The sequence below is a fragment of the Sphaeramia orbicularis genome, unplaced genomic scaffold (assembly GCF_902148855.1).
Source record: "Sphaeramia orbicularis unplaced genomic scaffold, fSphaOr1.1, whole genome shotgun sequence".
NCBI lineage: Eukaryota > Metazoa > Chordata > Actinopteri > Kurtiformes > Apogonidae > Sphaeramia > Sphaeramia orbicularis.
This window is the reverse complement of record NW_021941585.1, coordinates 129,918-157,101: the sequence shown is the minus strand read 5'-3', so window position 1 is coordinate 157,101 and position 27,184 is coordinate 129,918. Positions and strand designations below refer to the sequence as shown.

Genomic DNA, 27,184 nt, shown 5'->3' with positions numbered 1-27,184 from the left:
TGTGTGTGTGTGTGTGTGTGTATTGCAGATCCGCTGCATGCTGAACATCTGGGGTGTGATGCTGTTCATCAGGATGTCCTGGATTGTGGGCCAGGCTGGCATCGGTACACACACACAAACACACACACACACACACACACACACACACACATACACATAATGAGACACACACACACACACACACACATACACATAATGAGACACACACACACACACACACACACACACATACACACATACACATAATGAGACACACACACACACACACACACACACACATACACATAATGAGACACACACACACACACACACATACACATAATGAGACACACACACACACACACATACACATAATGAGACACATACACACACACACACACATACACATAATGAGACACACACACACACACACACATACACATAATGAGACACACACACACACACACATACACATAATGAGACACACACACACACACACACACATACACATAATGAGACACACACACACACACACACACATACACATAATGAGACACACACACACACACACTAACCCTGATGCTCTTCTTTCTCCTTCATTGGTCCAGGTCTGACCATTGCGATCATCGCCATGGCAACTGTGGTCACCACCATCACTGGACTGTCCACCGCTGCCATAGCAACCAACGGCTTCGTACGAGGAGGTGGGACGCAGACGCCTTTAGTCCAGACAGACCCTCGATTACCTTAATGGAGTTACTGACACAAAACGAACCAAACGTCACGTTATGTTGCCATGGTGATAAATGAGCAGAGGTTCAGGTTGTTGATGTTGACGTTGTGGTGTTTGTCCTCCTGAACCCTGAACCCCCACTGGGTCCTGGGGAACCTTCTGTCCAGGTGGGGCCTACTACCTGATCTCCAGGAGTCTGGGGCCAGAGTTCGGAGGATCCATCGGACTCATCTTCGCCTTCGCCAACGCCGTGGCCGTGGCCATGTACGTGGTCGGCTTCGCAGAGACCGTCGTCGAGCTGTTGAACGTGAGAAAGACTCGGGTCCATCCACCAGAACATTTACTAACCCAGTTCTGATCCGGTTTATGTCTGACATTAACCCGGTTCTGATCTGGTTTACGTCTGACATTAACCCAGTTCTGATCCGGTTTATGTCTGACATTAACCCAGTTCTGATCCGGTTTACGTCTGACATTAACCCAGTTCTGATCCGGTTTACGTCTGACATTAGCCCAGTTCTGATCCGGTTTACGTCTGACATTAACCCGGTTCTGATCCGGTTTCAGGACGTGGATGCCCTGATGACCGATGAACTGAACGACATCCGGATCGTGGGGACTCTGACCGTCATCCTGCTGTTGGGAATATCTGTGGCTGGAATGGAATGGGAGGCCAAGGTCCGAACCAAACACTTACCCGGGTTTACCAGATCAGACTAGACTAGACTAGATCAGACTAGACTAGACTTTAGCTGTAACAGGATGGTGTCCACATGTTCTTATTCCTGTTTTTTCTGTCCTGCAGGCTCAGATCGTCCTCCTCGTCATCCTATTGGCCGCCATCGGTAACTACTTCATCGGATCCTTCATGGCGACAGAAGACAAAGAGCCCAAAGGGTTTTTCGGATACCACTGTCAGTAACCCTCCAACGTCCACCTGCGCTCTTTGAGTTTAACGTGTCTGATGTTTAGGTTAAAGGTTAAAGGTCACTGTTTGGTCCGACAGCCGCCATCTTCCTGGAGAACCTGGGTCCAGACTTCAGAGACGACGAGACCTTTTTCTCGGTGTTTGCCATTTTCTTCCCAGCAGCCACTGGGATCTTAGCGGGAGCCAACATTTCTGGAGACCTCACTGTGAGTTCAGCTCCACCCACCAGACAGAGACGCTTTTACGGACGTTCAACTGACGGAGACGCTTTTACAGACGTTCAACCGACAACAGAGACATTTTCACGGACGTTCAACTGATGACATGAATGTAGAAGTTTCCATTTCAAACCGAGCAGACGCTGAACTCTAACCTGGTCCTGTGGTCTGTTCAGGATCCTCAGTCGGCCATCCCTAAAGGAACCCTGCTGGCCATCCTCATCACAGGACTCACCTATGTGGGCGTGGCCATCTCTGCAGGTTCGTATCCGTCGGTTTAATCAACTTTTGTCTTCATCGGTCAACGTGAGGCTCAGAAGTGTTCCCATCCCAACGTCAGATCATGAAATCACCGAAATATACACGCTGCTTTTAACTGGCGTGTTATCTGTACGTATTATAAACTTTCCACATGTATGTTCACGCTGCGCCAAATACCACGCACTGAGGGTTAAGGTTAGCGTTATGTGAACCGGAGACCTTAGCATAATCTACCTACCTACCCTCAACTGTAACAGTAACAGTGTCAGACGTTTCATATTTTTTTTGTCCACGTAAAAAAGTCCAAATTAAATATTGTAAAAAGTCTATAATAAAACGTTCTTGTACAAATTCTTACCATAAACTGAAACACAAACACCGTCAGAATAAAAACCCAAAAATATTCTGCAGGTTAAACGCCTACAGGTCGGCAGTTTCTCCTTTGTTTGGTTATCGTTGCCATGGAAACCCTCCTCAGCGCGGGCCTGTGCCGTTTTGTCGTCCTCAGGTTCCTGCATCGTCAGAGACGCCACCGGCGACCACAACGACACGGTGAGCGACACGGTCAACTGCACCGACGCCGCCTGCAAGCTGGGATACGACTTCTCCATCTGCAAAGAGGGCGGGTGTCAGTACGGCCTCATGAACGACTTCCAGGTAAGGCCACACCCACCGCCACGCCCGCCCAGGCGAACGCCAGGAGGACCGACGCCACGGTTCAGACCCTGAAATCAGACAGTTTGTACTTTTATTATTAAGTTTCAGTTTGTGTTTTTAATCAGAGCGTCTGTAATGGACCCCAGGTTTGGGTTCGTCCACAGCAGGAACAGAATAGAAGTCCAGTTCCATCATGAACAGGTCTACACTGACTACAGAAACAGAAGAAAAGGAGAATCAACCTGAAATTTATTCAGAAACATCAGTGTAATTCTACCAATATTCAGCCTCAGTTTATCATTGATACACATTCATTCAATCGTACAGATTAGGGATGTAACCATATGAAAATTTCATATCACAGTTCTCATTATTATCGCTGTATTATTGAAATTGTGCTCAAAATGTTCAAAAAGTACAAATACACACTGAAATAATTTAACCAAGTTGTATTTAAAAAAAAAAAACCTAATATAATAACAGTCCCAGTGTCCCTTCTGTGTCAGAAACATTCCCATATTAACCCTTAGTGGTCTGAGTCTATTCTGTCTGTTTTTCAGTCCTTTTGATTTGGCCTTTATATACTATAGAAACTAATGTTTACTATACCCATGTTTGGGATCTGTTTTTTCAGCACAACTTCATCTAGATCATCTGTCTATTATTTTTTCACTTTAACCTACTATAAAAACATAAAAATATATAAAATCAGATTTGAAAAATGTATATGTTATTGCATAAATAACACACAGATGTTTAATGAATCTTTTCAAAGACTTTAAAAGTGAATATTGGTTCCAAATATTAGGTATAGGAAATTGAAATTATAATAAATTAAAACTATACTCAAATATTTGACATAAAAGCAGATATGTACATAGGGTTTTTTTTCCCTAAAAGTGCGGTAATCAAACACGGTTATCATGAGAATTAGAATTTAAACGCTAATACTAACTGTCTGTGATTTTACCGCCGTTTGTCGTTATACTGGTAATGGTTCCATCCCTAGTACAGATACAGTGGATCTACAATACACAAATATTTAATAACAGACTGAATATTAATGCAAATACACTGATTTACATGGAGATGGTTCATTTTTTTAACATACAATAATTTTAACAAAAATGAACAGAAATAAACCAAAAAAAATCAACAAATATGAACAAATTAAACAGTAACAAGAAAAAAACTGCACGAACACTGAAACATCAGTGCTGTCAAAATGACATTTACTTCTCTACGACATTTTAGGTTGTTCATATTTGTTCAGGTTATTCACATTTTATTGTTACAGGATATTTTGTAGATGTAGATATTGTCATGTCATTTTACTTTTTTCTTAATTTATTCAGGATAAACTTTGGTGCTGTTACTTTTGACAGGTTATTCTTCTGTTATTTAATGGTCAGATCAGACTGGTTTGTATGTGATCCCTGAATGAACAGGATTTTGACACCATTGACAATAACATTGTTAATGTCTTCAGTATAATTTTTTACATTTCTTAAACTCATCCCATGGACCAGACTGGACCCTTTGGTGGGCCAGTTTTGGCCCACAGGCCGTATGTTTGACACCCCTGGTTTATAGAATCCAAATAATGTCCTCTGGGAAAATGACAGTTCAGTTCCATGTGAGTCTATGGGAGTCAGGCCTTTGTAGAGCAGCATCTAGTGTCCATCAGAGGTACTACAGCTGACACAAACGAAAACACTGCTTTCATTCTAGAGTCTGTTGGACTGTTAACTCTAATGCTCCACTGATGGAAAATTACGGTTTTCTTTCTTTTTTTTTCATTCTTTGTTTATTTGGAAAAGCAAATTATACAAAACCTCCCTTACGGGTACAATTCAATTTCCATACGTCAAATTTGAAAGAAGAAGGTAATCCAAGATTTTTAGTCGAATATAGAACAATAAAACAAAGACAGAACAGTGGGCTGGAGGAGGGGCTTACTGCGCTGCTTCATCAACAAAATAAAACACATTAAGGTGTGTATGTTTACATGAACCTAAAGACAAATGTAGATCATAAAACCGATGGATTCAATTCACATCCATTACACATTTTGACCAAATAATGAAAAAAAAGTTTCCCTTTGACTCTTAAAACTGAATGTCAACTTCAGAAAATGACTGTTTTAAAACATATATATATATATATACTTTTTTTTTTCCACTGAATCCATTTTTTCTACTTATACAGACCAAAACAGTGATGACTATGAGCAGATTTCCATTTTTTTTTAAGACAATCTGATTATTTCTAATTTGCCGTATTTAAAGCTCAGCTGTTTCCGCAGTGTTACATTATTTGCCCAAATGAATCCCATTTTTTCTGTTTTTAGATGATTTGTTTTTGTTCATAAAAAGGACAAAACGCTGTTTTCACTGATTTTACTAAGAAATGGAATCATTAAAAGCAGCAAGGTTCTCATAGTTTTGGATTTTTCATTCTTCTTTAGTTTTATTGAGTTTTGACTTTTCTCGTTTTAATTCGTTTTTAGAGCAGGTTTGATCGTTTTTATCAGTTTTCCTTTTTTTCTAAATGCTTAGTTGTAGTTTAGTTTTAGTTTAGTTGTAGTTTAGTTTTAGTTTAGTTGTAGTTTAGTTTTAGTTGTAGTTTAGTTTTAGTTTAGTTTAGCTGTAGTTTAGTTGTAGTTTAGTTTTAGTTTAGTTTAGCTGTAGTTTAGTTGTAGTTTAGTTTTAGTTTAGCTGTAGTTTAGTTATAGTTTAGTTGTAGTTTAGCTGTAGTTTAGTTTTAGTTTAGCTGTAGTTTAGTTATAGTTTAGCTGTAGTTTAGCTGTAGTTTAGTTTTAGTTTAGCTGTAGTTTAGTTTTAGTTTAGTTGTAGTTTAGTTTTAGTTGTAGTTTAGTTTTAGTTTAGTTTAGCTGTAGTTTAGTTGTAGTTTAGTTTTAGTTTAGTTTAGCTGTAGTTTAGTTGTAGTTTAGTTTTAGTTTAGCTGTAGTTTAGTTATAGTTTAGTTGTAGTTTAGCTGTAGTTTAGTTTTAGTTTAGCTGTAGTTTAGTTATAGTTTAGTTGTAGTTTAGCTGTAGTTTAGTTTTAGTTTAGCTGTAGTTTAGTTATAGTTTAGCTGTAGTTTAGTTTTAGTTTAGCTGTAGTTTAGATATAGTTTAGCTGTAGTTTAGTTTTAGTTTAGCTGTAGTTTAGTTTTAGTTTAGCTGTAGTTTAGTTGTAGTTTAGTTTTAGTTTAGCTGTAGTTTAGTTTTAGTTTAGCTGTAGTTTAGTTATAGTTTAGTTGTAGTTTAGTTTTAGTTTAGCTGTAGTTTAGTTTTAGTTTAGCTGTAGTTTAGTTATAGTTTAGTTGTAGTTTAGCTGTAGTTTAGTTTTAGTTTAGCTGTAGTTTAGTTATAGTTTAGTTGTAGTTTAGTTTTAGTTTAGTTGTAGTTTAGTTTTAGTTTAGCTGTAGTTTAGCTGTAGTTTACTTATAGTTTAGTTGTAGTTTAGCCGTAGTTTAGTTTTAGTTTAGCTTTAGTTGTAGTTTAGTTTTAGTTTAGTTGTAGTTCAGTTGTAGTTTAGTTGTAGTTTAGTTGTAGTTCAGTTGTAGTTTAGTTTTAGTTTAGTTTTAGTTCAGTTGTAGTTTAGTTGTAGTTCAGTTGTAGTTTAGTTTTAGTTTAGTTGTAGTTCAGTTGTAGTTTAGTTGTAGTTCAGTTGTAGTTTAGTTTTAGTTTAGTTTTAGTTTAGTTTTAGTTCAGTTGTAGTTTAGTTGTAGTTTAGTTGTAGTTTAGTTGTAGTTCAGTTGTAGTTTAGTTGTAGTTTAGTTGTAGTTTAGTTGTAGTTCAGTTGTAGTTCAGTTGTAGTTTAGTTGTAGTTCAGTTGTAGTTTAGTTGTAGTTTAGTTGTAGTTCAGTTGTAGTTCAGTTGTAGTTTAGTTGTAGTTCAGTTGTAGTTTAGTTGTAGTTCAGTCGTAGTTCAGTCGTAGTTCAGTTGTAGTTTAGTTGTAGTTTAGTTGTAGTTCAGTTGTAGTTTAGTTGTAGTTTAGTTGTAGTTTAGTTGTAGTTTAGTTGTAGTTCAGTTGTAGTTTAGTTGTAGTTCAGTTGTAGTTTAGTTGTAGTTTAGTTGTAGTTCAGTCGTAGTTCAGTCGTAGTTCAGTCGTAGTTCAGTTGTAGTTCAGTTGTAGTTTAGTTGTAGTTCAGTCGTAGTTCAGTCGTAGTTCAGTCGTAGTTCAGTTGTAGTATAGTTGTAGTTCAGTTGTAGTTTAGTTGTAGTTTAGTTGTAGTTTAGTTGTAGTTTAGTTGTAGTTTAGTTGTAGTTCAGTTGTAGTTCAGTTGTAGTTTAGTTGTAGTTCAGTTGTAGTTTAGTTGTAGTTTAGTTGTAGTTCAGTCGTAGTTCAGTCGTAGTTCAGTCGTAGTTCAGTTGTAGTTCAGTTGTAGTTTAGTTGTAGTTCAGTCGTAGTTCAGTCGTAGTTCAGTCGTAGTTCAGTCGTAGTTCAGTTGTAGTTCAGTTGTAGTTCAGTTGTAGTTCAGTGGTCTCTTTTCTCTTCTTCTCTGTGCTCCTATTCAAATCAATCCCAGACAGGACTCTGCTGCTTTAGTCTCCATGTTTCCAGGTAGAGTGGGGACCAGAAGACGACTGGAAACCACAAGTGAACACAAGTGACGGAGCAAAAAGTGTCGTATGGAGACAGCACAGAAAACTGAGAGAGACAAAGAAATCCATTGAACATCAATCTGACATTGACAAAGACCAAAACCAAGGGAATTTGATCCAGAATTTTTATCCGTTTTAGTTAGTTTAGTAAACACACAGTACAGTTTCAGTTAGGTATGGGTTTTTTTTCTTTTAATTATAGTTTTTATTTATTTCAGTTAACGAACATGTTTTTCAATTCTAGTTTTCATCATTTCATTAGTTTTCCTTAACGATAATAACCTTTAAACACAGTTTGTAATTTTGGCCACAGAGGGTCAGTTAATGAAAACTACAGATGTAGCTTTTTAAGCAGTGTGGAATCATGGGAATTGTAGTGTTTCACCCTCACCATCACATGATTTAAATGAGCTAAATCATGTTCTGTTCCTGTTCCTCCAAAAAAGGCTGATATTAGAAGAGTCAAATGGTTGAGTGTGATTAGACTGTGATTAAAGACATTTAGTTTGCTCGAGTTTTAGTCAATTAATCGGTGAAATGACAGAAAAACTATCCAATTGAGGTTCTATCTGCGTTTGAAGTCGACACGCGGTCTAAACTCATGGAAACAGTGTGTGTCGGTGACGGAGCTGAACCCAAACAAAGCCAAACAGATAATGGACGCTGTTGTTCGGAGTCACAAGGTTCTGGTCGGAGCGGCAGTTGAATGAGACCATTGAAGACGTCGGCCCACTCCCACTCCCACCGCTGCAGCTCGGACTTTCAGTCGTCTGTAAACTCAAATCACAGCAGATGTCAGTCAATCTAACTGAGTTTTGCTGCCGTTTCAGGGGTTTTCTTCAGTACTAACGACTAACCCACCTCAGCCGCTGACGGTATGTATGAGAGCAGAGGTCCACAGTCCAAGCATCAGCAGCATCTGGACCCACTGTGGACCAGGAATCCACTGGTGTTCGTACATACGTAGATACGGCGCGTTGTCTCATGTGCCTCTTTACAGTCATCAAAGCACGACCTAGCATGAGTGACGTACGACGGAGCACGGCAACACGGCAACATGGAACGTAAACCAAAGTTTGTGAAGGTTCCAGTGGCTCAGGTCACATGTTCTTTGAAGAGACAGTTCAGAGAGTTCAGGTCCAGGGAGAGGAGGAGATCAGGTCCAGGGAGAGGAGGAGATCAGGTCCAGGGAGAGGAGGAGTTCAGGTCCAGGGAGAGGAGGAGATCAAGTCCAGGGAGAGGAGGAGATCAGGTCCAGGGAGAGGAGGAGATCAGGTCCAGGGAGAGGAGGAGTTCAGGTCCAGGGAGAGGAGGAGATCAGGTCCAGGGAGAGGAGGAGATCAGGTCCAGGGAGAGGAGGAGTTCAGGTCCAGGGAGAGGAGGAGATCAGGTCCAGGGAGAGGAGGAGTTCAGGTCCAGGGAGAGGAGGAGATCAGGTCCAGGGAGAGGAGGAGATCAGGTCCAGGGAGAGGAGGAGTTCAGGTCCAGGGAGAGGAGGAGATCAAGTCCAGGGAGAGGAGGAGATCAGGTCCAGGGAGAGGAGGAGATCAGGTCCAGGGAGAGGAGGAGTTCAGGTCCAGGGAGAGGAGGAGATCAGGTCCAGGGAGAGGAGGAGATCAGGTCCAGGGAGAGGAGGAGTTCAGGTCCAGGGAGAGGAGGAGATCAGGTCCAGGGAGAGGAGGAGATCAGGTCCAGGGAGAGGAGGAGTTCAGGTCCAGGGAGAGAAGGAGTTCAGGTCCAGGGAGAGGAGATGATCAGGTCCAGGGAGAGGAGGAGTTTAGGTCCAGGGAGAGGAGGAGTTCAGGTCCAGGGAGAGGAGTTCAGGTCCAAGGAGAGGAGGAGTTTAGGTCCAGGAAGAGGAGGAGTTCAGGTCCAGGGAGAGGAGGAGTTTAGGTCCAGGGAGAGGAGGAGTTTAGGTCCAGGGAGAGGAGATCAGGTCCAGGGAGAGGAGGAGTTTAGGTCCAGGGAGAGGAGGAGATCAGGTCCAGGGAGAGGAGGAGATCAGGTCCAGGGAGAGGAGGAGATCAGGTCCAGGGAGAGGAGGAGTTCAGGTCCAGGGAGAGAAGGAGTTCAGGTCCAGGGAGAGGAGATGATCAGGTCCAGGGAGAGGAGGAGTTTAGGTCCAGGGAGAGGAGGAGTTCAGGTCCAGGGAGAGGAGGAGTTTAGGTCCAGGGAGAGGAGGAGTTTAGGTCCAGGGAGAGGAGGAGATCAGGTCCAGGGAGGTTCTGACAGGTTTCTCCTCAGGGTGGACTCCTCTCATGTCAGTGATCTGTGAATATTCTGTCTTTATTTTGTCGGTCGTGAACGTTGCTGTTACAGTCTGATACACAACAGTATTTCCAGACCATGTGACCCAGGTCTGTGATGATGCGTTCAGGTGCCATCCTCCAAATACTCCCATTCCCAGACTTTGTTTCTGTTTGGTTCTATCAGTGGGATGCCTCCTGGGTCTGGGTGTGGCCTAATCCGTCATGTCTGTCTGTGTTTCCAGGCCATGAGTCTGGTGTCGGCCTTAGGTCCGCTCATCACCGCCGGCATTTTTTCGGCCACTCTGTCGTCGGCTCTGGCTTCGTTGGTCAGCGCCCCCAAAGTCTTCCAGGTCAGAAAACACACAACACACGCACACATTTATTTACCCAGCGATCTGGGATCAGTCTACGACCTGGAACTATATGTTTTCAATGGGAACAGAGAACAGAAAAAAAACATTCATTATCTGAACCCGCTTTATCCTCACTAGGGTCACGGGGGTCACTTGGAGCCTATCTCAGCTACATAGGGGCGAAGGCGGGGTACACCCTGGACAAGTCACCAGTTCAAAGAAAAAAAACAGAAAAATGAAAAGAAACTGATTCTATTTTTCCCTCAGGAGTCCTTTTTTTTCTCTGTAAAGATGTTTAGATTCTGTTCTCTGTGCTTTTGGGGAAACTTTCTTCACTTTCCACAAAAAAAAAAAAAAACAGTTTCATGTCCCTGTACGTCAGTGTCTGTTCTCCGTTCCAGTCCTGGTTCTGTTCTGTGTTCCAGTGCTGGTTCTGTTCTGTGTTCCAGTCCAGGTTCTGTTCTGTTCTGTGTTCCAGTGCTGGTTCTGTTCTGTGTTTCAGTCCTGGTTCTGTTCTGTGTTTCAGTCCTGGTTCTGTTCTGTGTTCCAGTGCTGGTTCTGTTCTGTTCTATGTTCCAGTCCAGGTTCTGTTCTGTGTTCCAGTGCTGGTTCTGTTCTGTGTTCCAGTCCAGGTTCTGTTCTGTGTTCCAGTCCAGGTTCTGTTCTGTTCTGTGTTCCAGTGCTGGTTCTGTTCTGTGTTTCAGTCCTGGTTCTGTTCTGTGTTTCAGTCCTGGTTCTGTTCTGTGTTCCAGTGCTGGTTCTGTTCTGTTCTATGTTCCAGTCCAGGTTCTGTTCTGTGTTCCAGTCCAGGTTCTGTTCTGTGTTCCAGTCCAGGTTCTGTTCTGTTCTGTGTTCCAGTGCTGGTTCTGTTCTATGTTCCAGTCCAGGTTCTGTTCTGTGTTCCAGTCCAGGTTCTGTTCTGTGTTCCAGTGCTGGTTCTGTTCTGTGTTCCAGTGCTGGTTCTGTTCTGTGTTCCAGTCCAGGTTCTGTTCTGTTCTGTGTTCCAGTGCTGGTTCTGTTCTGTGTTTCAGTCCTGGTTCTGTTCTGTGTTTCAGTCCTGGTTCTGTTCTGTGTTCCAGTGCTGGTTCTGTTCTGTTCTATGTTCCAGTCCAGGTTCTGTTCTGTGTTCCAGTGCTGGTTCTGTTCTGTGTTCCAGTCCAGGTTCTGTTCTGTGTTCCAGTCCAGGTTCTGTTCTGTTCTGTGTTCCAGTGCTGGTTCTGTTCTGTGTTTCAGTCCTGGTTCTGTTCTGTGTTCCAGTGCTGGTTCTGTTCTGTTCTATGTTCCAGTCCAGGTTCTGTTCTGTGTTCCAGTCCAGGTTCTGTTCTGTGTTCCAGTGCTGGTTCTGTTCTGTGTTTCAGTCCTGGTTCTGTTCTGTGTTTCAGTCCTGGTTCTGTTCTGTGTTCCAGTGCTGGTTCTGTTCTGTTCTATGTTCCAGTCCAGGTTCTGTTCTGTGTTCCAGTCCAGGTTCTGTTCTGTTCTGTGTTCCAGTGCTGGTTCTGTTCTGTGTTTCAGTCCTGGTTCTGTTCTGTGTTTCAGTCCTGGTTCTGTTCTGTGTTCCAGTGCTGGTTCTGTTCTGTTCTATGTTCCAGTGCTGGTTCTGTTCTATGCTCCAGTGCTGGTTCTGTTCTGTGTTCCAGTCCAGGTTCTGTTCTGTTCTATGTTCCAGTGCTGGTTCTGTTCTATGTTCCAGTGCTGGTTCTGTTCTGTGTTTCAGTCCTGGTTCTGGATGTACATCAATCTAACTATAGAAGTGGGCAGGACTTTTACTGGAGGAGAACTCAGCTCATCCAATCACAGTCCATATCTGACTTCTATCAGTGACCAATAGGAACTAGACTGATATGTGGAACCTAAGGCTACAGCGATTCATCTATTTTAAAACGACGTTCCGACTTCTGTTGTCTTTTGCAGTTTTAACCAAATTTGAAAACTGAGTTTTAGGAGGAAAAAATATTTTTTGGTCCAAAATCGTGCAGCCCTAGTCTGAGCATTTAAATGTTAAAAACTGTCAAAATATGGACCAATAAAAGGAATTTTTAATATTTAAAAAATTTGTCATACATGTAAAAAGCTAAATTTCTCAAAACTGTGAACAAACTTCGTAGACATTATTCCAAGGAAGATACATGTAGTTTTTTTAAATTAATCTGACCAGTACTTTTGGAGCAGACTGTTAAAATGTAGACCTTGTTGACCTTTAGTTTGACCCTTCAAGGTCATTCAAGGTCAAAGGTCATGGACCCAAATTACAGTCCATACACATAGGAACTACACTGATATCTGGAACCCAGGGCTGCCGCGATTCATCTATTTTAAAATGACGTTCCGACTTCTGTTGTCTTTCGCAGTTTTAACCAAAATTGAAAATTGAAAATCGAGTTTTTGGAGTTAAAAAATAAACCTGAATTTTATTTTTGGTCCAAATCGTGCAGCCCCAGTCTGAGCCTTTAAATGTTATAAACTGTCAAAATATGGACTAATAAAAGGAATAGGATCATTTATAATACTTAAAAAAAATTTGTCAAAAATATAAAAAGCTAAATTCTCAAAACCGTGAACAAACTTTGTCGATGTTTTCCCAAAAGACGAAACATATGGGATTAGAAATGAACCCGACCAGTCATTTCAGAGAATATGATGTTTGAAGAGTTTGCTAACGAAGCTGACGACACAGGCCACACCCCTTCACGGCCCATAAAAGGACACATGTAAATGGTGGTTGAGTGTTTCAGTTTGTGGTTGAAGGTGAACCCATAGTACTAACCTGGTCCTCTTTGATCCACTGTGACTTCAGGCTCTGTGTAAGGACAACATCTACCCCGGTCTGGGCGTGTTCGCAAAGGGTTATGGGAAAAACAACGAGCCTCTGCGCGGTTATGTCCTGACCTTCTGCATCGGCCTGGCCTTCATCCTCATCGGTAGGAGGTCCACTAGGGTCCACTACAGTCCACTAGGGTCCACTCGATCCACTGTGAACATGGTCAGGTGTTCCACTTCTAACCGTCCTAACCCTGTTTGTCTCTGTAGCTGAGCTCAACATCATCGCTCCCATCATCTCCAACTTCTTCCTGGCGTCATACGCTCTCATCAACTTCTCGGTTTTCCACGCCTCAATGGCCAACTCCCCAGGTAACAACGACAAAACAAAATATACATATACAAGTTAAAAACAAATATAAAACACATGTAACACAGGTCAAACAAATATAAAACACATACAGAAATAAATGTAACATGGATAATTACAAACTAATTCAAATAAAAAACAGTTACAGAGGATCTCAAATGAGAATCAGCCTACCTCCTCTAAGCACCACCCACCTCTTCCAAACTCCTCCCAACTCCTCTAACCTCCTCCCACTTTCCCTAACTGCTCCCACTCTTAGCTCCTCCCACCTCCTCTAAGCCCCTCCCCTTTTGTGTCCACAGGGTGGCGTCCCAGTTTTAAGTACTACAACATGTGGGTGTCTCTTGCGGGGGCCGTCCTTTGCTGCGTGGTGATGTTCGTCATTAACTGGTGGGCGGCGCTGGTCACTCTGCTCATCGTCCTGGCGCTCTACATCTACGTCAGCTACAAGAAACCAGGTACGAACCGGCCGGTGTAGGAACCACTGCACCCTGAGGTCTGAAACGGACCCACCACCGTCCAGGGTTCCCACCAGGACATGAGTGTTGAGTTTAAAACTGCTCACATCCAACCTGTTGCACTTCATTTCTCATTTAGTTTTACCATCTGTGATAAATCAACCACTACACACTGAATTTTAATCCAGTATCAGGTTTTTTTTGGTTTTTTTGAAAAGAGAATCCAACGACCTGAACGGAATGAAACATATTCTGTTCACATGATGTTTTTTATGTCATTCTTGGTTTTAATTGTCCATATTAATTGTCGTTTTGTGTGGTTTTGTGTCATTTCGTGTTGTTTCATGTTGTTTTGTTTTGTGTTGTTTTGTGTCATTTTGTTTTGTGTCATTTTGTGTGGTTTCGTGTGGTTTTGTGTGGTTTTGTGTGGTTTTGTGCAGATGTGAACTGGGGCTCGTCCACTCAGGCTCTGATCTACAACCAGGCTCTGACTCACTGTCTGAACCTGACCGGAGTGGAGGACCACGTCAAGAACTTCAGGTCAGTCCAAGTCACATGATGACACTGGACGAAAGAAACCAAAGCTGAGTTTTAGGAAACATCTAATGATATTTAACAGAAAAGATCATTTAAAGCAGGGGTGTCAAACATGCATCCCCCCAAAGGTTCAAATCCGACCCCTGGGATGAATTTACAAAGAGTAAAAATTCCACAGTCTTGAATTCAATTAAGCAAAAAAGAAAAAAAATTGCTTGAATTAAGGAGAAAATCTTCAATAAGTAAAAAAAAATCTTGAATTAACAACTTCAAAATTTTCTGTTTTAGTGCAAAAAATAACATTAAATTATGAAAATATTTCCAAACTCTCCTGTACCAATAAAATGTGACTAACCTGAACAAATGTGCCCAACCTGAAATGTCTGTATTAGGGCTGCACGATTTTGGCAAAAAAAAAAAAAATCCAGACTTTTTCCTCTGAAAACTCGATTTTCGATTTTGATTTTGATTTTTGGGTAAAATTACAAAAGACAACAGAAGTCAGCATGTCGTTTTTGTGAGCAGCCAACAATGCAAGGCACTGCTCTGACCTCAGATCTGTGATGGGATCATGTGATGAACCCACAGAAGTTTTATTCTTAATTAAATCTTTATTGAATGAAATAGAGTATACAAACAATGTATACAACAAGAAAATAACAGAAGTTTGCCAGGGGGAATACACTATAATACAATGTCCAAATCAGAGCAAATACTTATATTTTTTACAGCCTTTTTGTTTCCAGATTTATCTAACAGCTTTAAATAAAGTTCAACATCTTTCAAAAAATAAATAATATTTGGTTTTGTGTTACAGAACTTACATTTGTGAATGAAAAAATTTAGCAAGTAAGAGGACTACATTAATTCTTATATATATATATATATATATATATATATATATATATATATATATATATATTATTTATTTTTTTTTTTTTTTTTTTTTTTTCTTCTGGGTATCTGGGCCCACAGAAGTGATACCAGTGTAAGTCAGTGACAGGCATCAGTCGTGTGTGCGTGGACCAGGTTAATATGAGTGATCCACATGCGGTTCTGTTTAAACTGGGGGATCCGTGCGTGGAACAGACCGACCCAGGACACGCTGGAGGGATTCTGTCCTGGAGCTGGTGGATGTGTGTGGGCACAGGGCTGTGTGGGCTCCTCTGCTGAGGCCGATGACCCCGAGACCCGGACCCGGACCCGGTTCGGAAGAAGACAGTACGGTACGGATCCGGGACAATGTAAGATGAGTGATCCGCAGCAGTTCTATTTCAGTTGCGGGATCCGTGCGTGAAACCACGGCTTATATTGGTATAAGTACTGTGGGCTCATGAACACATTTAAAGTCCAGTCATTACACAGACTTCTGTGACAGACCGCTGTCACTGATAGGAGGAGGAGCCTACGGGAGCCCGCAAGCGCGCGGCCCGGAGGCACGAGAAAGATGAAATCGATTTTACGATTTCCCTATTTTAAAAATTGTCCTAATTAAAAAATCCGATTTCGATTTAAAATCGATTAATCGTGCAGCCCTAGTCTGTATTAAATTCAGTCCAGTTTGAACTCTTTTCTTCCTGTTCCTCAGTGTTTAGTGTCTTTGGAGATCTGATCCAGAATGCACATGGACTAATGAGAAGTGGAGGAAGAAGATTGTTAAAATTTTACTTATTTTTCTTACGAAATTTCAGTTTTTTCATGATATTCACATCTTTTTTGTTTGGATAGTTTATAAAAGTAAGTATTTTCAGAATTTAATGTGATTTTTTGCACTAAAACAGACAAAAAAATTTAAGTTGTTAATTCAAGATTTTTTGCTAAATTTGAGATTTTTTTTGGGCTTAATTTAAGATTTTTTTACTTAACTGAAGGTTGGGTTTTTTTGCTTAATTCAAGATTTTTTCCTTAATTCAAGCTAATTTTTTTTTTTGCTTAATTCAGTTCAAGAATGTGGAATTTTTGCACTTTGCAAAAACATCCCAGGGGCCAGACTGGAACCTTTGGTGGGATGTATTTGGGCCCCTGGGCCACATGTTTGACACCCCTGATAAAAATGGATGAAATTACAGCTGTGGGAGACTTTTGGGACCAGTGTTTCCTCAGGTCTGTCCATCCTCAGTCCTCTCCTCAGTTTCATTGGTCTGTTGGTCTGTCTGTCATTCCTCAGCTGAATCTCTTCCTCAGTCTGAACAGTTTTAGTTCCATCCACCACAAACAAACCATGTGTTTACAAACAGAGGCAGGAGGAACTGGGACATCTGAGGAATTTGGTCACAACGTGCATTGTGGGAAACAGAGGTTCATGTCGCTGCCTGACAGCAGCAGCTGCTACATACATGACGTGGAAACTGCAGGAGCTCCTTCCCTCTATACATATTCCTCCAGCTGTTTCATTGTTTCAGCCGTTTCCGCGTTTCAGCTGTTACAGCGTTTCAGACATTTCCGCATTTCAGCCGTTTCCGCGTCATGTTTGTTTCATCCATATAATATCATATGGTTGCGCTGCTGCTGTCAGGCAGCGGCATGAACCTCCATTTCCCCCAATGCACATCGTGACCAAATTCCTCAGATGTCCCAGTTCCTCCTGACTGTTCGTAAACACATGGTTTGTTTGTGGTGGATGGAACTAAGAAACTGTTCAGACTGAGGAAGAGATTCAGCTGAGGAATGACAGACAGACCAACAGACCAATGAGACTGAGGAGAGGACTGAGGATGGACAGACCTGAGGAAACACTGGTCCCAAAAGTGTCCCACAGCTTTAACAACAGTTGTGAATCTACACTAACATTATTGCCTGTACGTTCTTCCTTTATCTTCTCTGTCTGGTGTCACTTCCTGTTCATCCGGCTCTGATCCCTTTGCTTTTCAGGCCACAGTGTCTGGTTCTGGCTGGTTTTCCCAACGCTCGTCCTGCTCTTCTCCAGCTGGTCAACTCTTTCACCAAGAACGTGGGCCTCATGGTCTGCGGCCATGTCAGGACCGTACGTACACGCCCACGCTAGGGATGCACCGACACCCGATACCGGTATCTGGTATCAGTCCAATACTGAGCGCGTGTACTTCTACTCATACTCGTAGAAAAGCTCTGATACAAACACAGCGATACCACTTCACGGCAGCGTGACGTTCACAGTCAGCAGGTACGAAGAGGAGGAGTGATGTCAGCAGTGTGGACGTTTAACGAAATAAACGACAAACGTAACAGTGACTGAAAGTAACATTAAAGACTAGGCCTGTGTATCGGCAAGAATCTGGTGATATAATACAAATCACAATAATAATGGATTGGATTTATATAGCGCTTTTCTAGACACCCAAAGCACTTTACATTATTGACCCATTATTCATTCACTCTCACATTCTCCCTCTGGTGGTGGTAAACTACATCTGTATCCACAGCTGCCCTGGGGCAGACTGACGGAAGCGTGGCTACGGCCCCTCCCACCACCACCAAACATTCATACACCAGTGTGAGTGGCAGTGGAGGCAAGGAGGGTGAAGTGTCTTGCCCAAGGACACAACGGACTGACTAGGACAGAGCGGGATTCCAACCGCCAACCCTTCGGTTACTGGACGACCCGCTCTACCACCTGAGCCACGGCCGCCCCAACAATACTAGGATCATGATATGATATATCACAATATATCATGATACTGTTAAAAAGTCAATTTTTATTAGTTTTGTTTCCTTTTTTTAATGATTATTTCCTTGAAGAATTGAATTCCAGCAGAAATCTGCACAAATACTAAACACATGTTTATTTGATCCCAACAGGATCTAATGTTCTATCACCAAATGGTGAGGTATTTATTCAAATGCAGATATTGTGGAGGTTCATTTTTGTTTTTCTTTTTGTTTATATTTCATTTATTCTTATTTAACACTTTTATTCAATAAAGTTGGTTCCTTTGTTTGGACTGAACTCCAATCCTGTTCTGATGTTAGTTGTGAACTAATAGAATCTGAACATTTGAACAGGATCTGAAACTGGAATGTCTGTAAAACAGAATTTCAGTTTGAACACAGTTGGAACATTTGGTGACAGAACATTAGATCCTGTTGGGATCAAATACAAATGTGTTTAGTATTTGGGCAGATTTATGATGGAATTCAATTCTTCAAGGAAATAATGATTTTAAAAAAAGAAACAAACAAAAAATTGACCTTTTAACAACATCATGACATATTGTGATATATCGTATTGTGATCCTAGTATTGTGATTTGTATTATCGTATCGCTAGATTCTTGCTGATACACAGCCCGAATGTTCACGCCACGTAAAATACCATAAGATTAGCGGTTAAGGTTAGCGATTACAGATATGTAAACCGGAGATCTTAACGTACATTGACACACAATCAAATGGCATTGAATAACATGTGAAACGATGAAATGTGGACGTATAACACGACAAATGCCATAAGAACTGACTAATGACAACGACAATAAAGCACATTTTCAAAAGGAACTAAGAACTGGAATGGGATTATTAAGTACTAGTATCGGTACTCGGTATTGGCAAGTATTCAGATGTAAGTATTTGTACTTGTACTTGGTCTGGAAAAAAAGTGGTATGGGTGCATCTGTAGCCGACACAGACACAGATACTGATACTGAGACCCACCTGAGGATTGAACCAAGAGTTTATCTGGATTTAGTTCAGCAGAGTAAACAGATTATCCATGATCTGAACTCATTTAACCCTTTAACCTCTGATTCCAGTTAAAGGTGCTGCTCTGAGCTTGTGTTCCTTTTCTTCGGTGGTGTTTTCCCCATTTCCTCCTGGACGCAGATAATTCTTGAAACGATATGTGTACAGAAACTTTTAGAATCCACCAAAGAAAAACACCATGGGCCTTGTCGTCTGGACGTGGCCTTTGTGGACACCCTGTACATTTACTGACTTCCACCACCTTCACTGTGTTTTTCTTTCTTTCCCGTTCGTCTTATTTTTTTTGCAGGCGACCCGTCGACCCAACTATAAGGAGCTGTCGCAGGATTACGCCCGATGTCAACGATGGCTCAACAAAAAACGCATCAAGGCCTTTTATACGCCGGTGTTCTCAGACAACCTGAGGCACGGTGCCCAGTTCCTGATGCAGGTACAGTCCGGTTAGGACCGTCTGTAGTCCACCCCAGTCCACAGGTAACCGTCTGTAGTCCACCCCAGTCCACAGGTAACCGTCTGTAGTCCACCCCAGTCCACAGGTCAACTCAGACTCGATCAGAGACTCTCATGGTAACTAGTCGACACACTGTAAGATGAAGAACACTGCTGAACTGTGCAGAACGGAGGGGGAGGAGATTCCTATTAACTGTGTGTAGGGTCAGTGGTTCTAACAGATACCAGACCGCCGATAATGGACTCAGACCTGACTGTAGTTGGACAAAGACACACAAACCTGGATACAGGATTCAGGATAGACCGGCTCCTGCCAACCAGGCCTCCAGAAAACTCACCGGACATGGGTGATGCATGATGGGTAACAGGTTAGCGTGGTGTGGTTTAAGTCACGGACCAGCTGAAGCATCAGGAGGGCTCTGATGGACCGGTCCTGGCCCGTGTGGTTATGCTGGGTCTCAGCAGGTGGAGTCCAGATTTAGTCCTGGACCTGGAGAGTTTTGGTGTATTCACACCAGGAAAGTCTAATAGTCCACTTGCTTTGGGCTGGACCAAATGTGTTTTTTCTTTTTCTTTTGGTGCGGTTCTCCTTTACATTGTACATTTTTGTAAGTGGACCCAAATCTGTAAACAAAACCAGGTGTGCTGAGGTGGTTCATCCACTGGACAGAAATGAGCAGTGTCCATTAAAGCGCTCAGTCCAAAGTGAAAGGACAGAATCATGGACATTTAGCTGTTTTTGTTATCGTCATAGCGATCTGGTTTTGACAGATGCAGACGTTTGCACAAATGTTTGAGCAGCAAGAGCGTTTGGTGCAACGTCAGGTTCACAATATTGTAGACTTCATTTGTCAACGACGAAGACTCAGGGCAAGACGTCTACAGAGGACAGCGCTCATGTGGACATATGTTGTGACTGTTGATCTTTTTCACACAGACGTAGCAGGTCTGAAGTGTGAGTTCTGCTCGTATATCTACACTGTTCTTCTAAAGCATTAGTGCTCCGTACTGCTGACCTGTGTGGATCTATCCTATATCAGCGTTCAGTTTTCCAGGGACAGAATTCCTGAACTCAGGTCCAGTTTTCTGGGGCTGATGAAGTCGTTTATTATTTTTCTTTTCAATCACAACAAATCTAACCGCAGTTCTGAAAATGAAATGCCCACATGTTACTATTTTGCAGAAGCACTGAATCCAACTCACACCCACACTGAAGCTCAATGACCGAGCGCAGAAACCAAAATGCTACTGGCTTTGACCTTTGACCTCTGCCTTTCTACAGTGAATATAAACTAATAATGCACCATTTACACTAGAGTAAAAATACCAAATATCAAAAATACCCTTAGGAAAAAGTAGTATAGATTACTGAAAGAATTGTATTGTATTTTGGGACATTTTAGTCTCATAATATTATAGAATATACTACCAAAGACCCAACTGTGTCGGATCAGGTCTGGTCTGCTTTCACACCTCAAACAAACCGCACCAGGGTTCGTATGGAACCGCACCCAGACCACCTTCAGCTGGGTCTGGGTTCGCTTGTTTGGTCCGGAACAGAGTTCGGTGGTTTTTATTCCCACCAGCCCAAAAGGTCCGAACCAAGGGAGCAAACGAAGTCTGGTCCGTTTGAAACTGACCAAACAAGGCAGGTGTGAACACAGCCTTAGTCTGGACTCTCACTGAGAGACCGACCGTGCACTGATGTGGTCCGGTCTCCGAAGTTCACCACCGGGACTGGAATCAGCCAAAACAGACAAAGAGCAACATGTGAGAACAGCCTCAGAGTAAACAGGAAGTGGATCAGACAGATGGAGGCTCACATGTGATTGGCTCACGGGACACATGACAGGCTGTGATTGGATGAAGACAGGAGTCAGCTGATTGAGTTTAGAAATAAAGATAAACCATTGGACGGAGCTGGTGTGAACTGGTTTCACTGTGGGTCCACATTTATATGGAGTTAAAACCAAAGAAAAACAGATTTAACATATTCAGCATTAATATTAAATCTAAAATAATAACGAACATCACTTTAGGCTTCAGTACAATCAATAATATGAGTCATTTTGTTTTTGTTTGGCTTTTTCTGCATTAGGTCAAACCTGACTTTAACGTATTCTTTGAACATAAATACATTTAGAAAAAAATTATGTGATTCAATGAAACACTTTAATGTGGATTTACACGTAATAAATGTTATGTTTTTGTTCAAAAATGTCTTTTATACATAAATGAAACGTGTACAGTGACAGGGTTATTCATTAGCTCTTTACTTTGAATGTGTTTGTGTGTTTTCAGGTCTGATAATTCAGGTCAGTTCCATTAACGAGTTGATTAAAATGAGTGTGTTTGTGTTTGACCTTCAGTCTGTGGGTTTGGGTCGACTGAAACCAAACACTCTGGTGATGGGCTTCAAGAACAACTGGAGCGACGGAGACATGAGACACGTGGAGGTCTACATCAACACCATACAGTAAGAGTCGAGACCACCTGGACCCAGACCAGAATGAGACCCAGGCAAAGCCAGACCAGGTCAAGACCAGAGTTTGAGGAGTCAGGATCAAGACCGCAAAAGAAGACTATGAGGGGCTGAGACAAAGACCAGGGCAGGGCAAGACCAAGACAAAACCAAGACTTTAAAGGGTCAAGACCAATGCAAAGTAGAACCAGATCACAGTCCAGACCTGTACAGAGACCAAGACAAGACTATGAGGGATTGAAACCAAGTCTAGACCAAAACCAGACTGTAAGGAGACAGATTTTGCAGGGTCATAAGGTCAAGAAGGAATCCAAACTGAGACCAGAGTTTGTAAAGATCAAGACCTAGAGGAGTTAGGACCAACACCAGAGCGTATCAAGACTGAGACTTTAAGAGGATGGGTTCAAGACTAATGTTGGGCAAGACCGAGTCAAGACCAAGACCAAGATCAAGACTGAGGCCAACAGGACCAAGGTGAAGACCAACAAGAAGAGCACGACCAAGACCAAGACTGAGACCAACAACAAGACCGACGTCAAGAACAACAACAAGACGAAGACCAGGAATAAGACCAAGACTGAGACCAACAACAAGACCAAGACTGAGACCAACAACAAGGCCAAAGTCAAGACAACAACAAGACCAAGATCAAGACTGAGACCAACAAGACCAGGACCAAGATCAAGACTGAGACCAACAAGACCAAAAACAAGACCAAGACTGAGACCAACAACAAGACCAAGGTCAAGACCAAGACTGAGACCAACAACAAGACCAAGGTCAAGACCAAGAACAAGACCAAGACTGAGACCAACAACAAGACCAGGTCCAAGACCAAGACTTAGATCAACAAGACCAAGACCAATAACAAGACCAAGACTGAGACCAAGACTTTGACTCACTGAAACCAAATCATGACCAAACCCAAGCACAGTGACCAGTCTGGTATGTTAAGATCAAGAGACCAAGACCTTCAAAACAGGTTCTCTGGTAGAACCAGACTATCTAGTGCATCTTTAAACTGTTCAGGTCTAAAAACAGAAAACGTAAATACAAGGTGGATTTTGTTTTGCAGTGACGCCTTTGACCTGCAGTTCGGCGTGGTGATCCTCCGTCTGCAGGATGGACTGGACATCTCTCACATCCAGGGTCAAGGTCAGTCCTGGTCTGGGTCTGTGTTTCTATGGGGTCAACCTTCAGGTTTTGTCTCTGACTCCACGTGTCCCGACAGATGAGCTGCTCTCGTCCAATGAGAAGCCAGCGGGCGGCGGAGGTGGGAAGGAGGTGGTGGTCACCGTCAGTCTGCCCAAAGACCCGGACTCGGACTCGTGTCCTTCCAAAACCACCAGCAACCAGAGCAGTCCGCTCATTATGAGGGGTGAGAACTCCAAACACTGGGTTCATCTGGGCTGAATCACAGGAGGACTTCAGAACTTCTCAACTTGGTTTAGTTTCTTTTTACGCAGAAATCAAACCAAGTGAAAACGCATCGGCACTAATCACAAAAAATAAGATAAAACTAAAAAATAAAGGTGGAAAAATGAATTCCATCGATGATGGTTTTAACAGCTTTATTTGGTTTGGATGAACATCTGAAACCTCAACGTGATATCATGAACTGCGTACAAATAACACGCGACTTTTAATTGGCCTGTTATCTGCACGCATTATAAGCTTTCCATGTGTATGTTCATGCTGCGTAAAATCACATGTGATTAGCAGCTAGCTCAATTAGCGGTTAGGGTTAGTGGTTACAGATATGTAACTTTACAAACTGCTTTTAGTTTAATCCACAGTGATGCATCACATTCTATACAGTTTTTTTTTATATATGTTTGAGGCATTTGAGGTTTTTCGGGCGCAGCAAAATTGGTATATTGTGCAAAACTGCAATGGACAGACCATGTTTATGGCCAATGTGATATGATGAATTAAAGTAATGTGTTATCTGTATGCATTATAAGCTTTCTGCATGTATGTTCATGCCGTGTAAAATACCATGCAATTAGCGGTTAGTGCGATTATCAGTTAGGGTTAGGGGTTACAAATGTGTAAATTGGAGATCTTGGCGTACAATGACACGGCATCAAATGGTGTTGAATAACACGTGAAAGGAGGAAAATGCGTACGTATAGCACGACAAATGCAATGACAACTGGTGTGACACAGAACGCAATTTCATGAGATCAGTCTGGAAACCTGAACATCGGAAACCTGACTCTAACCTGCGAAGTAAATATTAATGAAATAAAACCGGACAAAAAACAAAAACAGAAAATTAATCAATGGTAAGAATTCAGAGCCTTGCAGGTTCCAATAGTTTTAAATAAAAATATACCATACATATATATATATATATATATATATATATACACACACACACACATACATAAAGTGTTGGTGGCAGAGTTAAATAATGTTAGTGCCAAAGCTCAGACCTTATGGTTCTGTTTGTGGTTCCGGCCTGGTCCAGGTGTCTGGGTCCAGGTGTCTTTGTCCAGATGTGAACATCATGTTATTGAGGTGCATTTCCTGTTTCTGCTGCAGAGACTAAATGTCCTCTGAGTTTGACGGACCAGCGGCTGTTGGAGATGAGCCAGCAGTTCAAGAAGAAACAGGGCAAAGGAACCATCGACGTCTGGTGGCTGTTTGACGACGGAGGTCAGAACTTTGGTCCTCCATGTTCACAGGAGAGAATTGGTTTAAGACATAAGCTCCATGACTGGTGATGTGTTGGGTGGATGTGAATCATTGCTGTCTAGATGTTCCTTTAGCTGCAGGTTTAATCCGATCTACAACAGTTACGTTATTGGCCTATTATATTTTAAAACTGGCAAATTTATTATGTTATCGGCCGTTATTACGTTATCGGCTGTTATTATGTTATCGGTTGTGATTACATTATTGGCTTCTACAAGGTAAACAGTCGACATTGAATGGTGAAGGTGGACTGAGCGTCGTCTGTTGTGGTCTCTGCAGGTCTGACTCTGCTCATTCCGTACCTCCTGACCAACCGCAGTAAATGGGGCGACTGCAGGATCCGCGTCTTCATCGGTGGGAAAATCAACCGCATCGACCACGACCGCCGAGCGTGAGTCAACGCCGGATGCAAATCTGAGACTAATCCTCAGACAAAATGTAGCTGATGAGGACTGGATGGTCCTGATGGTCCACAGTGGTGTTCAGCCATGTCCTCTACCGAACACGAGGCATTTGTGGTGTTACAATTTTTCGTGTTCGTTGATTGGAAGCTCCAAAGATGAGTTCAGGATTTCAGTTTAAGAATTTATTCTGATCATATGTGAAATATAAAAGCCAGCGCTGGTCTCTCTGGACAAGAGTTCCCTCAGGAACTCCAGTCAAATGCCGCGTTTCCACTACGTGGTATCAGCTCGACTCGACTCGGCCTTTTTGCGTTTCCATTAAAAAAAAGGACCTGGAATCTGGTACCTGGTACTAGTTTTTTGGTCTCACCTCCACTGGGGTTCCAGGACTGGGGACCAGATACTAAAAGGTGACACTGTGTAAACACTGCAGACCACTGATTGGTCAGAGTGGTCTCTGTGACCCGCCGTTTTACAAAAAACAGATGCAGAAGTTTACAGTAAATCTATCAGTAGGTGAATCCACATGATGACAGTCTGTAAAACTACACCATGGTTTGTCCAGGAGGTTCAGACGTAAAAATTCAGCATGAGCTTGAGAACACGAAATGAGCGAGTTTATCAGCAACTCTGAGCAGACAACACGGAAGTAACACGCCGCTTCGCTATAACGTCCAGGTACTGTAAAGTCGGTAGTATCCTGGAATGGAGACGGTCTCCAGGAATAGAACCTGGTACCAAAGTCGAGTCAAGCCAGTTCCACGTAGTGGAAACGTGGCAATAGAGCCCTGAATTCCGGGTGTGGGTTGGCGGTTATCTTCTTGGGTGCCTCCACCCCGAACAATGGGTTGGACTTCACAATGTCATCTGACTGTCTTCTGATTGGACCTCACCTGTTGACGTGACTTGCCAACTGTCAGTTCACGTCTTGTTTCTGGGATGTGCTACGCAAAGTGTCCTGACCGTTGTTTTAGATGTGGATCTACTGGAATGGAAGGTCCTAGCTTCTGTAGACACAACATCTGCTTCAGTGAACAGAACTGAGCCTGAATCTGATCAGGAGTTTAACTGGGAGACAAACTTCACCAGTAGAGAAATATGTGACCGTTTAGAGCAGTTCAGAGCAAGACTGGAATTATTCTACAGGGTGTCCCATAAGTCTCCATACATAGGAGACATAATACATTCCATACATATATGGTTCTAACAAGTATTTCTTTATATTTCTTCTTTATAGTTCTTCAGCAGACACACATTGAAATGTGTTCTCGACAAAATGGCAGTCATATAGAGCATATTATATAAATAAAAATGGTTTATGTCAAGAAACGTTTATTTTTCCTATGTATGGAGACTTATGGGACACCCTGTAGAGTTATTCTTCAGTGGTATTTGAAGGAGGTGAATGTTGGCGTTGGATTTACATGCGTGTTTGTGCGACAGGATGGCCACACTGCTCAGCAGGTTCAGGATCGACTTCTCTGACATCAACGTCCTGGGAGACATCAACACCAAACCCAAGAAACACAAGTAGGTCTCCTTCAGAAAACACCTGGACAAGACTCCGCCCCTTCAGCAGAGGAACCTCCCACCTGTCTGAGCCCAAACGGGTCCAGTTCAGTGTGTTTGGTGCTGCTGATGGATGTGGATCTGATGCTAACACTGACCCTGATGGATGTGGATCTGATGCTAACACTGAGCCTGATGGATGTGGATCTGATGCTAACACTGACCCTGATGGATGTGGATCTGATGCTAACACTGAGCCTGATGGATGTGGATCTGATGCTAACACTGAGCCTGATGGATGTGGATCTGATGCTAACACTGACCCTGATGGATGTGGATCTGATGCTAACACTGAGCCTGTTTTTCAGTAAACTCAGTTTTAAGGAGCTCATGGAGCCGTACAGGCTGCGGGAGGACGACATGGAGCAGGAGGAGGCCGAGCGGCTGAAGGCCCAAGAGCCCTGGAGGATCACCGACAACGAGCTGGAGCTGTACAAGGCCAAGGTACCGCCCCCCAGGTCCTGCCCACTGCCCCCCCCCCCCCAAAGCACTGTGTTAACGGTGTGTTTGACTTTCAGACCAACCGACAGATCAGACTCAACGAGCTGATGAAGGAGCATTCCACCAGCGCCAAACTGATAGTCATGTAAGAACTGCACCAGGACACTCCTCATGACTCCTCCCTCTTCGTGACTCCACCTCCATGTCTCGTTCTCCTCTTTCATTCCGTCTCCTCCCCCTTATCTCCACGCTTCCTACATATTTAAAACCTGTGCAGAATCAGTCTGTCCACTAGTGTCCTCTGTCCGTCAGTCTGTCCACTGGTGTCCTCTGTCCGTCAGTCTGTCCAC

General features: G+C 42.6%; 1 protein-coding gene across 1 annotated transcript in view; it reads left to right on the top strand.

The window, feature by feature from the left end:
- Positions 1 to 27,184, top strand: part of LOC115416281 (solute carrier family 12 member 2-like) — a 33,573-nt gene that overhangs the window by 5,521 nt on the left and 868 nt on the right. The window contains exons 3-25 of the mRNA XM_030130032.1: positions 29 to 104; positions 588 to 683; positions 880 to 1,019; positions 1,280 to 1,390; positions 1,518 to 1,626; positions 1,719 to 1,846; positions 2,035 to 2,119; positions 2,628 to 2,776; positions 9,880 to 9,987; positions 12,785 to 12,908; positions 13,018 to 13,119; positions 13,420 to 13,575; positions 14,016 to 14,115; positions 16,984 to 17,095; positions 19,078 to 19,218; positions 21,608 to 21,714; positions 22,796 to 22,875; positions 22,952 to 23,098; positions 24,268 to 24,381; positions 24,700 to 24,811; positions 26,268 to 26,354; positions 26,702 to 26,837; positions 26,912 to 26,979. Of these exons, the coding sequence (XP_029985892.1) occupies positions 29 to 104; positions 588 to 683; positions 880 to 1,019; positions 1,280 to 1,390; positions 1,518 to 1,626; positions 1,719 to 1,846; positions 2,035 to 2,119; positions 2,628 to 2,776; positions 9,880 to 9,987; positions 12,785 to 12,908; positions 13,018 to 13,119; positions 13,420 to 13,575; positions 14,016 to 14,115; positions 16,984 to 17,095; positions 19,078 to 19,218; positions 21,608 to 21,714; positions 22,796 to 22,875; positions 22,952 to 23,098; positions 24,268 to 24,381; positions 24,700 to 24,811; positions 26,268 to 26,354; positions 26,702 to 26,837; positions 26,912 to 26,979 (2,588 nt within the window). The remainder of the gene's footprint in view (positions 1 to 28; positions 105 to 587; positions 684 to 879; positions 1,020 to 1,279; positions 1,391 to 1,517; positions 1,627 to 1,718; positions 1,847 to 2,034; positions 2,120 to 2,627; positions 2,777 to 9,879; positions 9,988 to 12,784; positions 12,909 to 13,017; positions 13,120 to 13,419; positions 13,576 to 14,015; positions 14,116 to 16,983; positions 17,096 to 19,077; positions 19,219 to 21,607; positions 21,715 to 22,795; positions 22,876 to 22,951; positions 23,099 to 24,267; positions 24,382 to 24,699; positions 24,812 to 26,267; positions 26,355 to 26,701; positions 26,838 to 26,911; positions 26,980 to 27,184) is intronic.